This window comes from Pteropus alecto, unplaced genomic scaffold (genome assembly GCF_000325575.1).
Source record: "Pteropus alecto unplaced genomic scaffold, ASM32557v1 scaffold25, whole genome shotgun sequence".
Lineage (NCBI taxonomy): Eukaryota > Metazoa > Chordata > Mammalia > Chiroptera > Pteropodidae > Pteropus > Pteropus alecto.
This window is the reverse complement of record NW_006441955.1, coordinates 5309301-5331683: the sequence shown is the minus strand read 5'-3', so window position 1 is coordinate 5331683 and position 22383 is coordinate 5309301. Positions and strand designations below refer to the sequence as shown.

Sequence of the window (22383 nt, the reverse complement as noted above, 5' to 3'; positions counted from 1 at the left end):
AACCCTCAAGAGGCCAGTTTACATCAAAAAACAGTCATTCAACTTTACACAATTTTCTTAGTCTGACTGGAGAAAACTTTATGCCATAGTTAGCTCCCTCTACAAACCCTTCTTTGAAATGTCTCAGGAGACACCCCAAGGGTGTCTTCTGTGAACTCGAGGCCTCCCCCCATCGCTTGCGCAGAAAACACAAGATAGACACTCAGACGAGAACAATTACTGGGGTGTAGGTGGACCCGGAGAGGTCTGCCACCTACAACCCAGACAAGACGAAAGACAATAAACAGAACCCGACAATAGGACACAGGCGGCGGCGTCTCACGGCCTGGCCACGGTCCGGGAGATAGGACTGCGTCTAGTCTCTCCACGGACCCCCAATGACCGGTCAACAGAAACAGAAAGGTACCTTTTTATCCAGACGTCGAGGCCTCAGAGATTCTCGTCGGGACTAGGAACGAAGAGTGTGTCCTAAAGGTTGCGTCCTTGACGATTGCATTGACCCCATCACGGCATTCAAGGGCCCTGGAATATCTCAGGTTGGCCACCCCTTTGAATCCGTGACAAGGACAGCAACCGCTTCGGAGGCCGGTCCAGTCTTAGATCTCAGGGCCACTCCCTGAGATCTCACTGGAGCCTCCAAATATTGTAGCCACCAGCCCCTGATAGATGCACGGACCACCAGAAACCAGTGAGTTATAGGAAACATGCTCTTTATTCAGCTAGCTGGGTCTGCCAGGGGTACGCAGACCCCAAATTAAGCAGCCTCGAAATGTAGAGGTACAGGGTTTTTAAGCCCTAAACCCCATTCCTCATTCTGTCTTAAACACAAAAGTCTATTTTTCTCTTATTCACTACCTGTCAACCCACAGGTCAGGTGTGCAAGCGGGGGTACAGAAGCAGAAAGCTTATTGTTAGAATGTTAATACAAGTCTATTTTTTTTTTCTTTTTACTAACTGTCAACCCACAGGTCAGTTGTGCAAGCGGCGGAGGGTACAGAAGCAGAAAGCTTATTGTTAGAGAGTTATGTTCCCATGGGCGATAGCCAAACAGTAATTTTCCAGCCAGCACACTGTGGCTTAAGACAAGCACCTTAAGATTTGGCAGCTAGTATTCTGAGGGAGATAAAGATGGAAAGAGGAGATAAAGATGAAAGGTGGAGTGTCAGTCAGAGAGAAAGGAAGAACAGAACAGGAGAGTGAAAAGGAGCGTTTCTATCAATCCCAGGACTTTGTGATTGTATTAGTTTTCTCTTGCCACAGAATAAATTGCCACGAGCTTTGCTGCTCAAAATAGCACACATTTATTATCTCCTAGTTTCTGTCCAGGCACAACCTAGCTGGGTTCTCTGCCTCAGGATCTTACCAGGATGTAGTCCAGGAGTTGGCCAGGGCTGGGTTTCATCATAGACTTTACTGGGGAGAGATCTGCTTTCAAGCGCCTCACCTTGTTGACAGAATTCACCTTCTGTGTTTGTAGGACCGAAGTCTTGTTTTCTTGCTGTTGGCCAGGGGGCCACTCTCAGCTCCTAGAGGCTGCCCACAGTTCCTTGCCCCATGACCCTCTCCATAGGCCCACTAATTTCTCTAGTGCCCCTAGCAAAATAGTCTTATCTACACTGTAACCTAACCATGGAAGTAACATCTCATCACCTTTGCCATGTAATTCAGTCTAGGAAGTAACTAATAGAAGCTGAATTCTGTTAGTTAGAAGCAATTCACGAGACCTACCCACACTCAGTGGAAGGGGGATTATTTAGGATATGAACATGGAAGCCACTCTAGGGTCTGTCTGCCACAATGACCTTGGACCTAGACTGTTTCCCTCAACTCTTCTGGTTTCTCTGTATCTGCCAGTTTCTCTTCCCCAAAGTTGCAACATTTTCTCCTCTGAAGCACCAGAGCTGGAGAGGACATTGGGGACATCATAGTTCCTCTGTGGGACTTCCAGACCTGCTGGGCTCAAAGAGCTCTTTAAAGATTTCTGGAGAGGCTAAAGAAGCCCACCTAGTCCACTGGAACTTTGTCCTGGACCAGTTCTCTAACTCCTGGCTGGAAACTCTGTCCCTTGAGAACCCTGAAACTTTTTTTGGCCTTTCTCTATGTCTCAGATCAACTTACACTAAGAATGCCATCTTAATGAATGTTGCTTGTTCCACAGACAAAGCTGAGGACCCCAAGAGAAAAAAAATAAGGGTCCTTTGAACGCCAAAGGATTGGTAAACACTCTGTAGTCCATCCATCCCTGACATCTTAGAGAAAGAAAAACAGCCTCTACCCAGAGCTGGTGTCTTTTCCCCACACCTGGCCAGGATTGTGAGAATGAGTTGAGGCCAGAGTGGGGTGCAAGGGTTAGATTGTGGGGGCCCCTGTATTATTAAAGATTGGACTTTATTTTGATGAAAAGGAGAGGGGAGGGACATGGTCAGATTTGGGTTAGAAAGATGACTCTGACTCAATGAAGGAATGCATGTGGAATGGGGAGGAGGAGCAAGACTGAGGTGATCTACGTAATAGAGGAAAGAGCCTGTACCACGTTAGTGGCTGCAAGGAGGGATATGAGCTGAAAGAGCTGAGATCTATTTAAGAGGCTTAATTGGCGGGCATCAGAGACAGGGTAAATTTCTTGGATGAGGGAGAGGGAGGCAACACAACAGACTTCTGAGTTGACAGTCACATCATTCACTCAGCAAGGGAGCAGGAGAAAGACTGATCATTTTTGGACATGTCAGTCATGACGTCAAGAGGGCAGTTGGATATTCAGGCTCAGAGCTCAGAGAGCTCTGGGCTGGCCAGGTATGCTGGGCAGCCCTGGAGATACGGGAGGCAAGCACATTGGAGCCGCAGAAGGTGGATGAGAAGGGGCAGATGAGCAAGCCCAGGGCCTCTGGACTCTCCTGCCTTGCCTTATACTGCTTTCCCTTTGCTCTGAACTTCTCCAGTCCTGGAAAACACTGAAAGGTGTCAGAATATGCCACCCCAAAACATGCCACTTTGGCATAAAGATTACTTTGAGCTAAAGGCACGTGAAATGCAAGAAGGGCATTCTAATTTCTCTTTTTCTTCCTGAAAACAGGAAATAAAAACTCCCCTGAGAAAACTGATCTCTCTGTACCAGGAGAAAATTCTTTGACAGGGAGTCAAAGCCAAGAGAATTCTGTACAATTATATACAAACATACCTTCTTAAAATAATTCTTACTTTCCTTTAGCCTCCCCACATTGATTACTTTTCCAAAATTGCCTCTTTGTTTGACCTACAATAAAAGCATGTAGTAAGTTCCATAATTTCTGGGGGTTTTTGTTTCCTTATAAGGGCTCTCATGTCATATAAAACTTAATAAATTTGTATACTTTTCTCCTGTTAATCTGTTTGTCAGTCTAATTCTCAGGCCCAGTTGAATAATCCTGAGGCCCGGTTCTACAGATTTTGTAGAACCTCCCCTACCGTCCCTGCTCTACCTCACTCAGGGCCTCTGCCTAGAATGGGCTTCTCCCCCCACCCATCCACACACACTTTTACTTGGCTGACTCCTATTCATCTCTCAGCTCTCAGCTTAAAAATCTCTTCCTCCTTCAGGAAATCATCGCTGACCTTCTGCACTGGGGTCCCCCTTAGCCCACTCTGTACCTCCTACCTCCTTGTCCTTTTTTTCCATGTTCTCATCACAAATAGTAATTATTTGTTGAATGACTGTCTTCTCTGCGGGACTGAAGGTTCTGAGAAGACAGGGAGGGGGTCTGCTCTGCTCTCTGGAATCACAGTGTCTAGTACAGAGGCCAGCGTATATTAAATACATAATTGTACAAAAGTTGACTGAAAAAAGATCCTGGATTAAGCTTTCAGGAGCTTTGACATTAAAAAATTGAGTAGTCCCTTACCTGTATTTTCCCCCACCACACCTCACTCCTAAATGAAAATTTTTTACTCATTCTCACTTTGCTTCCATCTGTGAGCTGCCATCTGTAATCTTATAGTAGTTTATGTACTTACCTTATTCATGACCTTGTATTTTAATTTACTTGTGTTAGGCTGTAAGTGCCTTGAGGGCAGGAACTGTTATATAACTTATGACTCCCACAATATATTATGTATTATAGTTGTTCAATAGATATGTAGGATTTTTTTTCATCACCAACACTTGGTTTTTATTTTTTATTTTTAGGTTTTAGCCATTATGCTGGGTGTGTAGTCATCTCATTATGCTTTTTTAAAACTCTTATTTGATACCAATAAAATTAAACATCTCTTCATGTGCTTACTGGCCATCTGTATATCTTCTTTTGTGGAGTTACCTTTTGTAAGAGTTGGTTTTTTTATCGAGGTATAATTGACATATACCATATCAGTTTCAGGTATACGAGAAATTGATTCCACATTTATTACGCTGTGAAATAATCACCACAATATGCCTAGTTAAGATCCATCACTACCCGTAGCTGCACATTTTTTTCCTTGTGATGAGAACATTTTAAGATCTCTCTTTTAGCAACTTTCAAATATACAATAAGATATTAACCACAGTCACCATGCTGTACATTATATCCCCAGGACTTATTTCAGATATGTTTTGAGTAAATGAGTTAACAGTTTTAAAAATTGGGTAGAAGAAAACCTAGAGAGTAAGTGCAGAGGCATCATCTGAGAGGAAGAAGGAGAATGTGAGGCCACAATGCAGATACGTGTTATTTGTACATTTATCAAAACCCATCGAATGTACAACACTAAGAGTCAACCTAAGGTAAATTATGGACTTTGAGCTATAATGACTTATCAGTACAGGTTAAACTACTGTGACAAATGTGCCACTCTGGTGCAGGATATTGACAATGGGGGAGTTTGGGAGGCAGGGGATATATGGGAACTCTGTACTTTCTGCTCAGTTTTGCTGTGAACTTCGAACTGTTGTTAAAAAACAAACAAACAAAAAACACTACGTCTATTTGTTTTTAAAGCCAAGGCAGAGAATGTTGAAGGAGGAGCATGTGTATGGTCAACAGAGTTGACTGTTGCTGAGGCTGGGATCAGGAGAGAAACATATCTCTTGGTTAGTGATATGGTTACATTGGTCAATTTGGTGAGAACTGTTTCTCCTGATAAGGGTAGCAGCTAGATTGAAGAAGGCTTAAATGAATGGAAGGCAAGAAAGTGATTAAATGATTACTAAAAACCCCTTTAAGAAGCATGCCTGTTGCTGGAGAAAGAACATCACACAGGTAGGGCAAGCGTTATTCTCTTGCCAAAGGGGACAAAACATTTATAAATAAGTGTGATCAAGACTCTGAATTTAGTTGCTAAGTTCAGGTGACAGAGGAATCTGCCGAACTTGCCCCATAGATATGCGATTAGCAAAATCCAGACTGCAGAAGCTTTTAAAAGACATATCAAATTTTTAAATTTTAGCAAGTCTAAACTGTAATGTCTACCTATACACATTTGAGTGATAAAATTGTAAAGAAATGCATGGGAGTGATAACTCTGAGTCAGATTTGTTACTTTTGACGATGAGGAAGGGGATATGACCGAGTCAGAGCACATGAGGGAGTTTCTGGGTGGCCGTTGCCAAATGTGTTTGCTTATTATAACTCATTAAACTCTAGAGGAAGAAGTCTAGCTGTGAAGGGAAGAATAACATGGAGGGAGCCAAGAAACTGGGGTGTGTGTGTGCATGTGTGTTTAACAATGGCAGAAGCAGGCAGAAATCACTGCAGTGGCCATTTATGTCCCTCTCTCCATGTTGTTCCATAGTTCACGAGCCCTTCCACTTCTGTAGAGGCAGAAAAGGCAAGAGTTATTCTATTTTCTAGTCAGAAAAACCAAGGCCTGGGCATGTATGACTTTCCCAAGCCACAGTGGTTCCTCAAGGGTAGAGGCTGCCCAAGCCCCAGTCCAGGAGTGAGCAGGCCAGCTGGCTCACCCAAGGCTGCCCGGTCCCCTGCAGGAATCACTGAGATTATCATGAACAGACCGCATGCCCGCAATGCGCTGGGAAAAGTCTTGGTCAGTGAGGTGAGAAAGGGCAGACCCCAGGGGCGGGGCGGCGGCTGGGGCTGGGGCTGGGGCTGGGCTGGACAGGGAGCTTATCTGACATGGTCTTCTCTGCAGCTGCTGGAAGCTGTGGCCCAGCTGCGGGAGGACCGGCAAGTACGTGTCCTGCTCTTCAGAAGTGGAGTGAAGGGTGTGTTCTGTGCAGGTGGGTTTCCTCCCCTGACCCAACCCCAGGGCTCAGCAGGACTCTCACCAGCCTGCAGTGGGCAGGTCAGCTCTAGCATTGAGCTTATTATTCCCATTTTACAGATGTGAACTCTAAGACTCAGAGGTAAAATTCCTTGCCTAGGCTCATAGAGCTAGTAAGAGGCAGAACAGAACTCAATTTGAACTTGGCCTCTCTGACCCCTAAATCCTTATTCTTTTGGCTACGCCATACTGTGTTCTGAACCATCATTGAGGAAATGAGTCCAGACTTTCACAAGGTCAGTGGCCAAGATGGTACTCTGTGCCCCTTTGTCCAGTTCCTGTCACCAAAGCTCTCTAATATCTCTGTACTCACTTGGTCTTTAAAACAGGGCAAGCACCATGAACTTCCATTTCAAAGACAGAAATACCACATCCTAGATCCACAAGAAGCAAGTTAATAAAAGCTGAGCTAAAAACCTACTCTGGATGGTTGGGGAGAGGGTAATGGGGGTCACCGGGGAAGCAGGAAGTGGCTGTGGAGGATGGGAGCAGCATGATTTTCAGGATTTTTCAAGGGAATGTGGTTTAGCTCTGGCTGAGGTCCCCGCCCTACGCTGGCCTCTTCCTTCATCTCCATGTCTATCTGACCTCCTCTATCAAGGTCACTTCATGCCCTGTTAGCACCACTCCTCGCTATCCCAGATAAGCAGGGGCAAGTAGGACAGAGGTCTGGGTCTGCCCCTGACTTGCTCTGAAATCCTGGGCTAGTCTCTGCCCTTCTCTGGGCCTCCATTTCCCCATCTGTCATTGAGGAGCTGGAACTAATCAGATTTCCAAGGGCTCTCCGGCTCTTGACTTCATATAGCCTAGAACTCAAAGTTAAGACTGTATTCACCCCCTACTCCCACCTCAGCCCCCTGCCATCTGGCCTTTGGTGGCCCTGCCATAGTCACTACTCTCACAAGGTCCTCGTCCATCTCCGCGCCAATGTATTCTGTGTTTGCTTCTCAGTTCTTACCTAACTTGAACTCTCAGCCTCCTTGGACCCCAATGATCCCCCTCCCCCACTTTAAAAAATAACTATACAGCAATATATCGATATTTCTCAATAAAACTGAGGAAAATCAATAAATTTTTATTTTACCTATTTTAAAAGTTGTACTAAATATATACAGCACACAAAATTTACATTTTAACTATTTTAAGTTTAAAGTTCAGTGACATTAAGTACATTCACAAGGTTATACAACTAACACCACTGTTGCAGAAATTTTCCATCATGAACTCTGTGCCCATTAAGCAATCTTTCCCCATTCCCTCCGCCCCCAGCCCAAATAACATCTCGTCTATTTTCTATTCCTATGAATTTGCCTATTCTAGGTACTCATATAAGTGGAATCACATATTTGTCATTTTGCATCTGGCTTATAAACTTAGCATAATGTCTTCAAGCTTCATCCATGTTGCAACATGAATCAGAACGTCATTCCTTTTTATAGCTGAATAGTATTTCTTTGTATATATACACATTTCGTTAATCCATCTATCTGTTGATGGACATTGCATTGTTTACACCTTTTGACGTTGTGAATAATGCTGATATGAACATTGGTGTGCCAGTATCTGTCTGAGTCCTTGCTTTCGATTCTTTTGGGTATATCCTTAGGAGTGGAATTACTAGATCATAGCAATTCTACATTTAACTTTTTGAGGAACCACCAAAATGTCTTCCATAGCAGCTGCATCATTTTATCATCCCACCAGCAATGCACCAGGGTTCTCCACATCCACACCAACACTTGTTTTCTATTCTTTGTTGTTGTTTAAATAGCCATCTAATGGTTGTGAAATGTTATCTCATTGTGGTTTTGATTTGCCTTTCCCTAATGACTAATGATGTTAAGCATCTTTTCATGTGCTTATTGGCTATTTGTATATCTTCTGTGGAGAAATGTCTATTCAAGTTTTTGTCCTTTGTGGGGTTTTTTGTGGAGCTGTAGGCCTTTATATATCCTAGATATCAATCCCTTATCAGATGTGACTTGACAATATTTTCTTCCATTCTGTGGGTTGGCTGATTCACTCCTTAATCGTGTCTTTTGATGCATGAAAGTTTTTAATTTTGTTTACGTCCAATTTTCTTTCCATTGTTGTTGCACCCCTTTTTGTCCCCCTCTCCGTTTTCCTTCCTGGCTTCCTTGACCATGCTTTCCTGGTGTTTCTCCTTCCTTTCTGGCTGCTTCTCCTCAAGTCTCCCTTGCTGGATACTTTCATAACAGCCTAGGATTCAGTAATGGGTTATTTCCCAAAGGCTGTCACCAATCCCTCATCATTTGCAGGCGCAGACCTGAAGGAGCGGGAGCAGATGAATGAGGTGGAGGTGGGGGTCTTTGTTCAGCGGCTCCGAGGCCTGATGGATGAGATTGGTAAGGGTCCTGGAATGGGGCAGAGGAGGGCATTCAGGAGCCCTGCTGATCCCAGCACCATCCACCATGCTCTAAAGAGCAAAGTTTCTGTTTGGACTCTCCTAGGGTTCAGAGGGCGTTTCTCTCAGAGACCTCTGGCCCCTCAGCCTTTGTGCCCTGCTAGTTGTCCCTTCACCACTCCCAACCCCTTCCCCAAACTCCCTTCCCTCAAGGTTCAAGCCTGGCTATTCCATAAGAGTCATGTTTTACCAGCCAGGCTTTCAGGCTTTGACAGTTGCTGTTCCTTTTGCCGGAATATCCCTCCCTAGCAACCTGAAATTTTTACTCATCCTTTAACACCACCAGTCCCACTCTGGGAAGCCTTCCCTGACTTATCCTGCAAGCTTCCTTTATCAGAGCGATGGTCACCCTGGGTTATCATGGCCTGTTTATGGCTCTGTCTCTCAAGTCTGATTCAATTCTGTGTTCCCAGCACCCAGCACAGGGATTGGTACACAGAACAAGGTAGGGGAGCAAAGTAGCCAGTCCCAGGGTGGCCAGCAGGAGAGAGGGCCCTGAGCAGGGATCATCCAGCCTACCTCTTCCACTCTGGTTCCCCAGCTGATCCCACAACTTTCCCAAATGGGAAAGCTGACTTCTAAAATAATTTGGCTGAGGTACCAGGTGAGGCTCCCAAACCTGGGACCACTAAGGCCTTCTGTCCCAACCAGCTAGCCCCTCCCCAATCTTGAGCCCCTGTCCTGGTCCTGCGAGGGCTTCTCAAGCTGAGCCATTCTTCACCTCCACAGCAGCCTTCCCAGTACCCACCATTGCAGCTGTGGATGGGTTTGCCTTGGGTGGAGGCCTGGAACTTGCGCTGGCCTGTGACCTCCGAGTAGCAGGTATTGGGCAAGGGGAGAGTTGGGATAGGGAGTGGAGGGAAGGGTAAGTAAAAGGGGAGGGAAGGGTAAGTCTGAGGATTATGCAAAGTTGGCCACTGCTCTTGGCTTTCCAACCAACAGCAGAACTAAAGGCAAGGTGAGGGGACACAAAAGTTCAGGTGGAAGTTGGTTCACCTCCTGGCTCAGCCCCTGACTGCTATAGAATCCATCACTTCTCAGCACCCGCTTCCCTCATCTCAGGAATGCTTCCGCCAACCTCAGAGCGACTGCTGACAGGATAGCAAAGAGTACAGAGAGGGAAGGCCGAGGATGACAAAAATTAGTTGTTTAATTTCTGTCCAAGCCAGCTTCATCATGTTTCAAAATAAGTTGAGCCCTGGGGGCAGTTTGACACTAGCACACATGATGACTGAACCAAGGTTTGCATAACTTGTTTAGAGCAATTGAGCTTTGAAGAGTGGAGGGAAGGAAGAATAGATCCCATTTTAACCTTACTAACTCGGCGGTTAGGCCTGCCCTTCTTGGAGGCAGTTAGAAAAGGTCTGAGTGCCATCATGCTGCTACTCTCTTCTCCTCACTTTCTCCTGCCACCCCAGAAAGAACATTCTAAAAATGTGTAACTCCAAGCATTGAGGTAGCTTATATTTATACAATGTATATCAAACAGAAGGCATCAAAATACCAGGACATAGCCCCAACTCTGCTAATCACTTCCTCATGTTCGAGGCAACAAAATTGCAGGGTTTTGGCAACAGGCGAGAGCGAATGTAAAACTAACAGGCAGGAGTGATAGCCATCCCCTCCTGTGAACACTACTTGGTTTAGACGGCCTGTGCTGAGGAAATTCAAGGGAGAAGGCTGTGGGGTGGGACACTCAAGAAGGCCTTCTCAGAGGAAGCTGAAGGAGGATGCAGACTGGAACATGGAAATTTAAGGCTGACAAAAAGCTGGAACAACTGTGGTAGGAGCAGGAGTCACTGACACTCTAGGCCAAGCCAGAGCAAAGGGTGTGTGAGACAGAACCCATTAAATCACAAATAGGAATTGGGCACCTTCCTGGACCCCCTCCTTGTTCCAAACACCATTACCTCATCTGATCCTTAGCAGCTCTCTGAAGAGGGCACAAGAAGGGTAGGAGACATTCCTGGTGATGCACACCTCCACCAGTGGGGGTGGTAGGATGAGGGCCTGGGCTTCCTGATCTCCAGGTCAGGGCTTTTCCAAAGGCAGAGTCTAGAGTTCTGGCTATGGCCAGACCATGAAGTGGTTGGCTGGAGGTGTTAACAGAGCCCAGAAGTGGGTGTCTTCTCCCAAAGGACTGGCACTGGAGGAGAGGGTGGGGATTTCACTCTGTTCTGTTTAAGCAGCTTCTTCGGCAGTCATGGGGCTAATTGAAACCACCAGAGGGCTCCTCCCGGGAGCAGGTAAACTCATCCACAGCACCAATCCTTCTCCTCTACTTGCTCAAGTCCACCCTGTCCAGGGTACTTTTCCCTGCTTTCCTCTTCTGCTTTTTGTTCTGGGAGTCTGCTTTTCCATCCTAACTCAGAATCTGTTTCTGAGAAGTCCTGGCTGACTCCCAGCCTGGGCCTTCTCTGGGCTCCCACTTCCATGCTGATTTACCACTCCCAATCCATCCTGGCAGGAGGGACTCAAAGGCTGCCTCGATGCCTAGGCGTGGCTCTGGCAAAGGAGCTCATCTTCACGGGCCGAAGACTGAGTGGGGAGCAGGCACAGGCCCTGAGGCTGGTCAACCACGCTGTGGCCCAGAATGAGGAGGGCAATGCCGCCTATCACCGGGCACGAGAACTAGCCCAGGAGATCCTGCCCCAGGTGTGGTAGCAGCCTAGCAGAGGAGGGTTTCCATGGAAAACACATGAGGGGAAGCCGGGGTGTTCCATGGGGCCGCACATGATCCATTTACCCAGGACTTATTAATATTAACCCTCTTCGGGGGTTCTGCATCCATTCAGCCATCTAGTAAACAAAATTAAATCAAATTTTAAGTTAAAATAAAAACTGAATCGAGGGACTGGAATCAAATGGGCTTGAAAATCCTCAGAACAGCACTGTCCAACAGAACTTTCTGAGACAATGGAAATGTTCTATATCTGTGCTGTCCACTAAGGCTGCACATGGAGTTACTTAAATAAAAAATTTAGTTTCTCGGGTACACTTCTCACATTTCAAATGCTAATAGCCACATGTGGCTAGTGGCTACTAAATTGGACATTCATCATGTCCCAGAAAATGAAAAAGCAAGATTCTAAAGCAAATGAAGAACTAAGAGCCCATCTTTCTGACCATACTACATGGTGGAAAATTCTTAAAATGCATCATGTAGTACTGGTATGTTAAGACCCGTTGATTTTTAAAAATCCTCTGAGAATAATCTCACAAAACGTTTAGAGGCCCAGTGAATGAATTTAGGCCCTGCTTCAGTGTAATCCTATCAGCTGCTAGGCCCAAAGCCGTTAGCAGGATCCAGGATCTGGCTGATGGGGTCTCCAAGGACCAGAGAGGTTCTATTGGCTGCTCATGAACAGGACCCAGAGGGAGGTCCCAAGATTCCATAAAGATATGAAAGCAGCTGAAATTGAGCCTTGTTTTTACTAATTTATAATATATATTGACTTGCCCATATGGAACATCTCCCTTCCATCCATCAGACACAATCTTAGGTATTTCAATAGTCTCAGTTATTAGAACAATACAGTTGAGTTTATTATCCTCATTGTGTTTTTCATTTAACAGATCCAGAAAGGTTAAGTGACTTGCTCATCAAGGTCACAAAAAATGACTGCAATACCAGAAAGACAATATTGATATTTTGACATTTAGTTTGCATAATACAGAATATGAAGTGAAAATGTATTTTTATCCTAAGGAGTACAGAATATATTTACAAAATTTCTAAAACTGTGAAACCATTTAATGCATTTCGAATAGAAAAATTTACAAACATGTTACAAAACAAAAAAATGTAAGTCTGTAAATTGTTAACCATACATCATTTTAACAGATAAAAGTATATGAATTAACTATGAAAATATTTTATTTGGGGGATAAAAATGTGTCTCCTATTTAAATAATCCCACCTCTTTTTATAACTCTTCGAGGTCTTCTTTAAGGGCAGAGTTTTAAATTAACTTTTAAAAATTGATAGTGAGTTTGGTTAAAAAGAATAAGCATTTATATTGTCTTCATTTCTTTTGTTTGTTTCATCATATATAAATAGAGAGTTTGATGTTGTTACAAGAACAATTTTAATGTTATCAGTTCCTATTATACTTGGTCAAAAAGTCTCTGAACTAAAGCAAAACTCTGAATGACTCAAGGTAGTGGCCGATTGCACCTCCACAGAGGAGGCCTATCTAGCAAGATTTGTAGATGGTAGAGCTTATATCTTTCTGCATAGACTGAATAACCAGGTCTTTCAGCTTGATCTCAAGATGATTCTGATTTCAGATTTCTGAATACACTGAAATAATGGTATTCTACTAAAATAAGTACTAGTGTTTCAGTACTTAAAAGTAGCTTTGCATACCAGAACACCAGCATTAAACTAGTACTACAATCACTAATCACAATGTTCAGGACATCTGATGCAACCTGAAAAATCTTCAACTTCCAACCGAGTTACTAGGTGCCTAGGATGAGATTCCCAGATGAGGTGAGTGCCAGGGATGGTGTGGTAGATGGCTGCTCTCTAGTGCACAATCTACCAAGACTAGAGAGTCAGATGGTTCCAGAGATTAGGGCCAAAAAAAGATTTTTAATAAATGCAAGGCCTACAGTTTAACATTCAGATTTCCCCCCTAAACAGTAAATATAGATTATGCTTTGAATATGGATTTGGCTATGTTTCCTACTTGCACACACTGTGGCCACACTGTGACCCACTGTTGTCATTTCCAAGTAAAGTGAAATTATCAGATGTCTAATAATTCTCATGTCTATACAGTCAGAAACATAAATACGTATGTTAACATACACATACAGTATGTTAAAACTATATCTACATAGTTTTAAATTTTCTTTGGTGAGAAATCAGTTTATTAGTTACCTAAATAATAATACATATTCATGACAAGCAAATCAAATAGGACAGAAGAATAAGGGTATAGGTCAAAATGAAAAATAGGGTATCCCAGGTGACCCTGTTTACCTGGGGCTGACTCAGTTAAAAATAGAAGTCCTATGTCCTGATAAACCTTCAGTCACAGGCAAACCAGTTGGTCACCCAAACAGCTCTCAATTCCCCAAGCCCTCTCCTCAGAGATGACCACTGTTAACAGTATACATACTCTTCCAGAAATTTGCATTGCATATATAAGAATAAAAGTTACAAATATATACTCATATATATTTAAATAACTAAATTCCTTTTAAGGATGGTTTAAGGGACAAGGAACACACCATTAGTAGCTAATCTATGAAGTTAAAATATGCATAGTAAAGAATTCAAACAGTATGGAAAAGCATAATATGAAAAGTGAAGTTCTCCATTCTCCTTTTTTTTTTTTTTTTACTTCATTTTACTCTTTATTACCTTTGGGACAGTCTTTTTCCTTCAATAAAAAGAATATACACAGTGATATATATGCTACTGGTAGAAAATGAAGAGTTCTATAAAATGCTATAAGAAGAAATTTCAATTATTACTGAATATGCCAATTCTTAATTTAAAAAATGTCAGTCAATAGACTTAACCTTGAAGCTGACGCACTTCCCTCTGAACCAACAATTCGCTATACATTTCCTAGATAATAATCCCTAAAGGAATGTCATACCAGCACCTTTTACACAGATGGAATAATAACATACATACTAGTAAGAACCTTTTTCCCTGCACCTAACATCTTGTGAGTTTCCCAAACCAGCATATACTTGTCAACCTCATTCTTTTAAACTGCACTTCTTCATTCGTGGTCTGGATGTGTCTGACTCATTATTTAACCAGTACTCTAATGATGAACATTTATGTTGTTTACGTCTTTTTGCTACTGCAAAATAGCTGGAGTTAAATAACTTTGCGTATCTTAGTCTATTTCTAGAAGTACCTCTGTAGGGCAAACTCCAACATGGAGTTGCAACATTAAAGAGCATGTGCATCTAACATTTGCCAGTTCTTGCCAAACTGCCATCCCAAAGTTTTGTACCAATTTACTCTATTAATAGTTATGCAAATGCCTGTTTCCTAATCTCAGCAATAGTAGGCATTGCCAACATTTTCCTATTTACCTAGTCTGAGGTAAAAGGGGCATCTCATTGCTTTGATTTGCATTTTTTAAGACTTAAGCTGAGAAACTCTTGAATTTATATTTCTTTTTCTGTGAACTTTTTCATACCCTTGTGAATGTTTTAAAAAAAAAATTATACCAGCTTTTTATAAATCAAAGAAATTCATGTCATAGTATCACAAATATATTTTCCCAGTTTTTTAGTTCTGCCTTTTATTTGTGGTACTTTTCCCCATTTGAAGGTCTTCATTTTTATGTAACTAGCTTTTTCATTTATGACTTCTATGCTAACAGACTTTTAAAATCATTAGTTTTCTGATAAAGTCTTATAAAAACTTCAAATACTATAATATGAATACTATAGGAAATAAATGCATTCCTTGCCTAGAAGTGGGGCTAAGGATAAAGTACCAGGCCTGTTGTGGCACAAATTAATTGGAAGCAAGACCAGTGAAGCAAAGATGGCACTTTGATGCTCTTTGCTTCCAAGTGGCTATGCAAAATGCCCTCTTGGGATTTCAAACCAGACCTGTCAGACTCCAAAGCCCAACTTCCTAATCTTGACATTTTTACTCTGCTGGGGTGAAACCTGCTTGCAGTGAAGGCTTGCACTTACTGAGATGAGAAGATAGAGGAAGGGAATCAAATCCAAGCTTCACCACCGAGTCACTGGACAAACATGGTCAAGTGCTTCACCTCCCTGTGTCTCAATTAAAGATGGCACTCTCCTAGAAGGGTGGGTAGCACTATTAGACAAGCCTGGGGGTGGGAAAGCACTTTGTAAATTATAGTACGTTATAGAAATGGATTAAATAACAAGAACCCCAGATGGTCAGGATCAGGGATAAGTCAGGTTTCCTTTATTACAAAAAAGGAATATCAGCTGAGAACTAGAAGGTGCTAACACTAATGAACCATAACAGAAGAACAGCTTGAATTCTGCCTTCCTGTCCATGCCTCTTCCACCACCATGGAACTATATGTCTTTATTTCAACTCTCCTATCAGCACTGATCCCCTCCTCAACCAAGCCTTTTCTTTTCCCTAGGCCCCCACTGCTGTGCGGCTGAGCAAAGTAGCCATTGACCGAGGAATGGAGGTGAGAAGGTTCTGGTCTGGGCTTGGGTTCTTAGTGGCTGAGAGGCAGCGAGTACTTTCACAGCTCACACAAACTGACAACATTACTATAAAGAACTCAGAAACTGGACTTTTATAACAGAGTGTAACCTGTGTCCTAGTTTACCCATCTACAAAATGGAAAGGTTGGCCAAGTGACATTCACAATACATTTTATCCTCATCTCTTTCCTTTGGAGGAGGAAAATGTGGTTCTGAAAGGATAAATGACTTATCCAGGGTCACAGAGCAAGTAAAAAGAATCTAGGTTTGTGTGGCTCCCAGTCCATGTTCTTAGGTTTGTGTTGGTGGTCAGTAATGTGGCCTCAAAGACAGAACTTAGGGTGTGGCCTTGGATGCAACCAATCCCATCCCTAGACATCAACTTACTCATAGATTCATTCATCACACACTGAATCTAGAACTGAGCTGGGAACTGGGACAAAGAGATAAGTCATTACCCCTAAGGTGGCAAGGGACGTAGATAAAGACCCAAATCACTCATAAAAGGTTAGGGATACCAAGTGGACACCCTGGAGAGGTTATGGCTGTGCTGTCCCATTGGATAATGCTGGGTCAAAGAATGTTTTCTAGAGTTTGCCTTGGGAAGGATAATTCTGGAAAAAAATAAAAAGTACAAGCAAAAGCAGAGGTGCATAAATAAGCATCTTGACTGAATGAGAGTAAAGGGGTGAGACAACACAGCATGGAGGTTGGGGGCACAAGTTCTGATGCTGGACTTTTCCGGGGTTCAAATAACTACTTTTTCACATACTGTTGTGGCCTTAGACAAATTACTTCATCTTCCTATGCCTCAGATTTTTCAGCTGGATAGTAGGGATAATAACCCTTGTTGTGAAAAGTAAGTTTAAACACATATACAAGGTACTTCTCTTAGAACAGTGCTTGTAGAGGCTGGGAAGTTGCCAAGGGCCAGGTCAGAAAGGCCCGGGCCTTTTTCCTGAGGGCAATGGAAAGCCTGCAAAATTCACTGATGGGGGTAACAGGTGTGGTGAAGTAGCCTGAGGAGAACACTGGCTGTGCAAGCACAGCTCATATGCATACCCTCCTCAGCTCTACAGGTTGTGTGCATTCCTCCCCATTGTTCTTACACCCCCATTTGTCCCAGCACTGTTTTATCACTGTTATGGTGTTCCCTCTCCAAGTAGAAAATTCCTTATCATATTCATCTCTGTTCATGACTGATATAAAGTAAGCCTAAGTAATTCTTTGCTGGAGTAATCCATGAAAAGTCTTTGCTGAAGGGAATAGTATAAGCAGTAGGGTGGGCTGGCTCCCAGTACAGATGGAAGTGGACAAGGTCAGGCTGATCTAGGTACTACTTCTTTCTCGCAGGTGGACATTGCATCAGGGATGGCCATTGAAGGGATATGCTATGCTCAGGTACGTAGCTGCTGCTGGTCAGTCTATGAATACTTGTAAGCAGAAGCCAGGCCAAAGTCAGAAGCTTTGTGCAATACATGACCAATTTAGTAGGTTCTTCCCAACTCAAAGAGTCATACTTTATGCCACTGCCTCTTCGCAATTAGCCTGAGTGACCCCAGGGGAACCACACTGTTTCTCTCTGGGACTGAATCCTCCACCTTTAATAGTGGTGCATCCTGCCCCACCTACTGCCTCACCTACTGCCCAAAGGATCACAGAGCACAGTTACTTGACAGAGAAGAAAAATGGCTTCTGCTGTCTCTTTACCTGTGGCCACTGCAGAGGACACGCTAGAGTTGGGATATAAGAACTTGGTAATAGCCTGTAGGCTGTGTGTGTTCGATGGTGGAGTGGTAAACCTGGGGCTGACCTCTTTAGCCTCAACTCCTGACTAAGTCAAAAATACTAATCTCCAAGTTAACAAATAGCCAAAATACTCTTAAGCAGGAGGTCCTGGGACTTGCAAGGCCTGGTGTGAGGGAGCACACACCAGGATTCAAAGGAGTTCTCTCGAGGCACGTAAACAGTGTGTAAGTGGAGGCAAGTAACAGGCCACAGATTCTAGGGAGGCGGCCTGCCTTCCCCAGGAGACTAAGGAGCCACTGAGGCCCATACCTTTGCTGGGATCAATACCAGAGTCCACAGACAATGGAAAAGCTTGGACTCTCGCCTTGTCATGGGCTAGACAAGCATCTGCAAGCCTTTACTGGCCTCTGGCTCTGCTCCCTGAAAACTAATATTCTGTTGTTGTTTCAGAATATCCCTACCTGGGACCGGCTAGAGGGCATGGCAGCCTTCAAGGAGAAGCGGCCCCCCAGATTTGTGGGCAAGTGATTCCCATTTAACCTTAAACATGGGAGATGCACACTTTAAAGTGCAGGATCCAGAAGGAAAATTGGCAGCATGACTGCTCTCATCATTTCACCTCTCTGGGCTTCAGTTTCCTCACAAGGACAATGATGGATATAAGATGATAAGTACAATGCCCAGTACTAGGGTGCTGACCATGCCACCTACTGCTATCTTCATTATTCCTCACCCTGGGTAGACAATCACTGGGGTCAGGTTCGCTTTAGAGAATACCTGTCTCTCTTTACTAGAATGATAAACTAAGAATTAGACCCTTCTGGGCCTTTGTATTGTTGGCTCTCAGGCAGATAACCTCTGTCTCTCAGTTATCACGTGCTCACCAGAAGTGGCAAGAGGTTGTAAGAGTTTCTAACTCTGTATAATAGAGATCATAAAGAAGTCCTGGTAGAGGCTGAGTAGGAGCCAGGAATCAGACTACAGGTCTAGCTCTCTGCCAGTTATTCACTGTGTGCCTCAACTTCCTCATCTGCAAAATGAAACTGTTGCGAAGATTTTAAATAAAATGCCCCATGTTCAATAAATACGAGTTGTTATTATTAATATACAGTGTTCTTGTGAGAACCAAATGAAATCACCACTGTGAAAACCTTTTGTAAACTACAGGGTGGCAAGGCAAGTCTCTGGTGGCTGCATTAAATAGACTTCAGGAGTATTGAGAAGGGAGTGATGAACTCTGATGGAGAGAATAGAGGGTTAAGATATGGGCAGGTAACACGAGTTGAAGCCTTAAGGATTAACAGGCATTTGAGGCAAAGAGGAAGGTTGAGGGGAACAGTATGAGCAAAGGTGAACAAAAGTATAATACACTTAGAAATAAAAGGGGGGGGGGGTGTTGCTATGCACACTAGTCTAAGTAGCCCTTCTCCTGTTCCAAGGCAGGGGACGAGAAAGCTGCATCTTACACTGTGGTCTTGTGATCATTTTTTAACTGATCTGAGTTCTGCCTAAGTTTCCTGAGCCTAGGCCTGGCTTAGAGCCACTAAGCCATGGGTATGAATACCAGTAACATTTATTTGCTAATAAGTACAACCTGACCCAAGGCTGTGCTCACCTCCTAGAAGGAAGAGTAACAGTGAAGAGCGCAAGCCTTAGAATCAGCCCCAACCACATGAGCTGTTAACTACTCAGGAAAGTAATAACCTTACTGAACTTCCTTTTTCTCATCTGTTAAATGAGAATAAAACTTAGCTACCCCCAGAGGACTGCTGTGAATGGGACAAAACTTGGAGGGATGCCTAGTGTAGAACTGGACCTCAAAAGACACTACTAATTTCCACCACATCTTCAAATTTACAAAAGTTAGTATCTGGTAATAGAAGGTTCCAAACTACTAGAACCCAGGTTGGGAAACTAAGACACCCTTTGAAATCATGCAGAAGAGTGAATGAGAGAAAATGTGGTATAGTTTCGGGACTGTAGAAGGAAATATGTCATAAATTCCCCTTAACCAGTGAGATACTGGTGAGCAGTAGTCTGGAACATGGTTTAGAATAAGTCTTATTTGATTCCAAAAGATGGTATATAGCACTCCAGTTAAGAGTCTGGACAGCCAGTAGAACAAAATTCTAGTCTTAAAATACGCTACTAATATAAAAGGAATTTATTTTTGTTCTTTGAAAAACTTAACAGATGAATAGCAAAACATGTTTGTTAGTTGTCAATAATAAGGCAAGAAAAGAGTTCATACTCTATTCTACAGAGAAGGTTTGCAGAAGACACAAACGAAAGCTTCTGATAGTTTATATTGTGGTTGAGGCTGGTTCTCAGAAAAGCACCTCTTGAAATCTTTGACAAAAGTTTCGTGGCTCTTCCTCTTCCTCTCCATTTTGGTTACAGTCCCAGTCAAATTAAAAATTTGAGGGATTGAGATTTACAATTCCTATACAATCTTTCACCTAAACATTCTAGTCTCTAAGTCCCATCATGCCCCTCCAGTGCACACACATACATAGAATGTTATGCCATTCAGTCTAATACGTAAAGTTGTAAGAAAAAGGCCAAGAGAATATCAAAAATTATAAAAAATATATTTCTCTTTCTTCCACCCCATAAATGGAAAGTACCTTGGTATCTATTTTTTAAGCTTTTTTTTTTTTCTTTTTCCTCCCCTCCAACAGAGGTTCTATCTTTCAAACAACAGAGGTTCTATCTTACAAGCACATATTTCCCAGAACATTTTCATGTACTTCTTTCCAGTGGCTGCACATAACCAGGAAAAACAACTCAGGAGAGTTCTTTCCAACATGAAATTTAACAAATACCAAGGTCTCCATGCAGGTCTTCCTTTTTCTCCTTCCTCTGACAAACTCCCAGAGTTAAGGAATTGGCCAGGGCTAGAGAAAAGTAACTGGCCTAGCTGTTCCAATATCAAGCTCACAGGTCTTCCCACAGAGTCCAGAGCTTGATTTTTCAAAACCGCTGAAGGACAGTGTTCTCAGAATGACTCCAACTTGATTTGGGATCATGGCTATCATACAAATGCAAACTTTTTCTAAGTTACAGAAAATCAATAAAGGATGGCCAACTCGCAAACTCCAACAACAAGGGGGTTCAACATTTAACTGCTGACATGGTAGAAGACTGACCACTGAGGAACAGAGAGTACCTCTGAAGACCTTTAGGTTAAGAAGGGCATTCAACACAAAGGAAGTCTCTGATAATTCATGAAATGCATCCTGAAATCGTCTACAATAGAAGCTGCAATCTGCTGTGCTTGGGGGTCTGCCTCACTGTGCTCCTGGATGTTGCGCAAAAGCTGCAATCCTTCTTCTTCAACTAACATTTTGCAGTATTTGCTGGCTGAAAGAAAATCAAGCAAAAAACTTGATGGACAAATTGGTATTTTAAATATTCTCAAGTCACTGCATTCACTTTTTTGAAGAAAGGGTACAAAGATTTTTAAGCTGTTTGACATAGGAAATAACCTAACATGAATCAATTCAAAAGAAACGAATAGGTCAAAACATAGATAATGCTTGTCTTATATGTGAGATAACACATGATTTTAGTATTATATGTGAGATAACACATGATTTTAGTTTACTTCCAAACAAGTCTATGCTTCAAATAACTCTAAACCTAGCTAAAAGGATAAGAACTTCTTTTATTACAAAAATCACACATTTCAGGTTCAGGCAATATGGTCAGCTAGATAAGCTGAAAACACAAGATGCTGGATAATATGTAATTGAAAAAATTTTAAATACATAGTTGAACATACAAAGTAAAGGAAAAGTCCAGTAGCCAGACACAAAGAGAAGAAAACACTTAAGTCATATAACCTAACCTGCAGCTATCCTGGGGCAGAAAGGGACTGTCAATTTCAGTCATCTAAGAATTCAGATTCTAATTTAGGAAGTTAGAAGCAAAATCAGTGCGTAAAGCTAGTCCCTCAGAGAGCTAGACAAGAGAAGGGATAAGACAATGAAACATCTTTAACTTGATCTGGGTTCTAGGTGGGTATATTTAGGAATATGGAGAAGTCTCTCCTAAGAATTCATAACCTTAGTCCCAAGTGGTTATGAGGTCTGAATTTATACTACCTAAATTTTCTAGAAACCACTGAGCTGAGAAATTAATATAAAAATTAACCCTATTCCAAGGAAAGCTCTAGGGCACTTGACAGAAGTAAATAAAAATTATGTTGAAAATGCATGACCACGATTCAGTCTAAAAAGGATTCTCTTAATCAATCCATGTGCCAATTAGACAAAAATAATGACCCAAAAACACGACTAAGGCAATTATCAAAAAATGTTGCACATGGGCACACACACACACAGAGACATGTAAACTATTTTTTAAAAAAAGATTACAGGGGGTGGCTCCACAGTGCAGTGGTTAGCAAGTCTGCTTTACATGCAGAAGGTCCTGGGTTCGTGCCCCAGGTGGAGCCACAGACCATACCCTTGGTGTGCTAGGCCCCAAGTGCACACTGCAAGTGTGTGCGAGGAGACGTCCCGCCTTCAGAGATCCAGTTCTTAAGGTGAAACGGCAACATCCATAGGTAAGGGATGGAAGGGTAGGGGGGGAATTAAAGATGGGGGAAGAAAAAGATTACAACCTGTGCAATCAGTGTGCCTGCAGCAGTCACAGCCAGACCTCACAGCCAGCTACATCAGGGGCCAGCCCCACATACCAGCATACTTGCAGCTGCCACAACAGAAGACCACAGGCAGCCCACACAGGGGACAGCCCTGGGACATCTGCCTCTGGAAGCCAGGAAAAAC

General features: G+C 42.9%; 2 protein-coding genes across 6 annotated transcripts in view; one reads left to right on the top strand and one right to left on the bottom strand.

Annotated features, from left to right (window-relative positions):
- Positions 1-18675, top strand: part of ECHDC2 (enoyl-CoA hydratase domain containing 2) — a 25031-nt gene extending 6356 nt beyond the window's left edge. The window contains exons 2-10 of one of the 5 annotated variants that reach the window (XM_015595284.2): positions 5939-6006; positions 6103-6190; positions 8514-8600; positions 9389-9481; positions 10846-10905; positions 11127-11314; positions 15772-15822; positions 17195-17242; positions 18041-18675. In XM_015595284.2, the coding sequence (XP_015450770.1) occupies positions 5939-6006; positions 6103-6190; positions 8514-8600; positions 9389-9481; positions 10846-10905; positions 11127-11314; positions 15772-15822; positions 17195-17242; positions 18041-18118 (761 nt within the window). In that variant the 3' untranslated portion in view covers positions 18119-18675. The remainder of the gene's footprint in view (positions 1-5938; positions 6007-6102; positions 6191-8513; positions 8601-9388; positions 9482-10845; positions 10906-11126; positions 11315-15771; positions 15823-17194; positions 17243-18040) is intronic. The other 4 variants (XM_006919210.3, XM_015595285.2, XM_015595287.2 and 1 more) reach the window with 4 other exon arrangements.
- Positions 18676-20789: 2114 nt separating this feature from the next.
- Positions 20790-22383, bottom strand: part of ZYG11A (zyg-11 family member A, cell cycle regulator) — a 66319-nt gene continuing 64725 nt past the window's right edge. The window contains exon 14 of the mRNA XM_006919447.2: positions 20790-20953. Coding sequence (XP_006919509.2) covers positions 20790-20953 — 164 coding nt within the window. The remainder of the gene's footprint in view (positions 20954-22383) is intronic.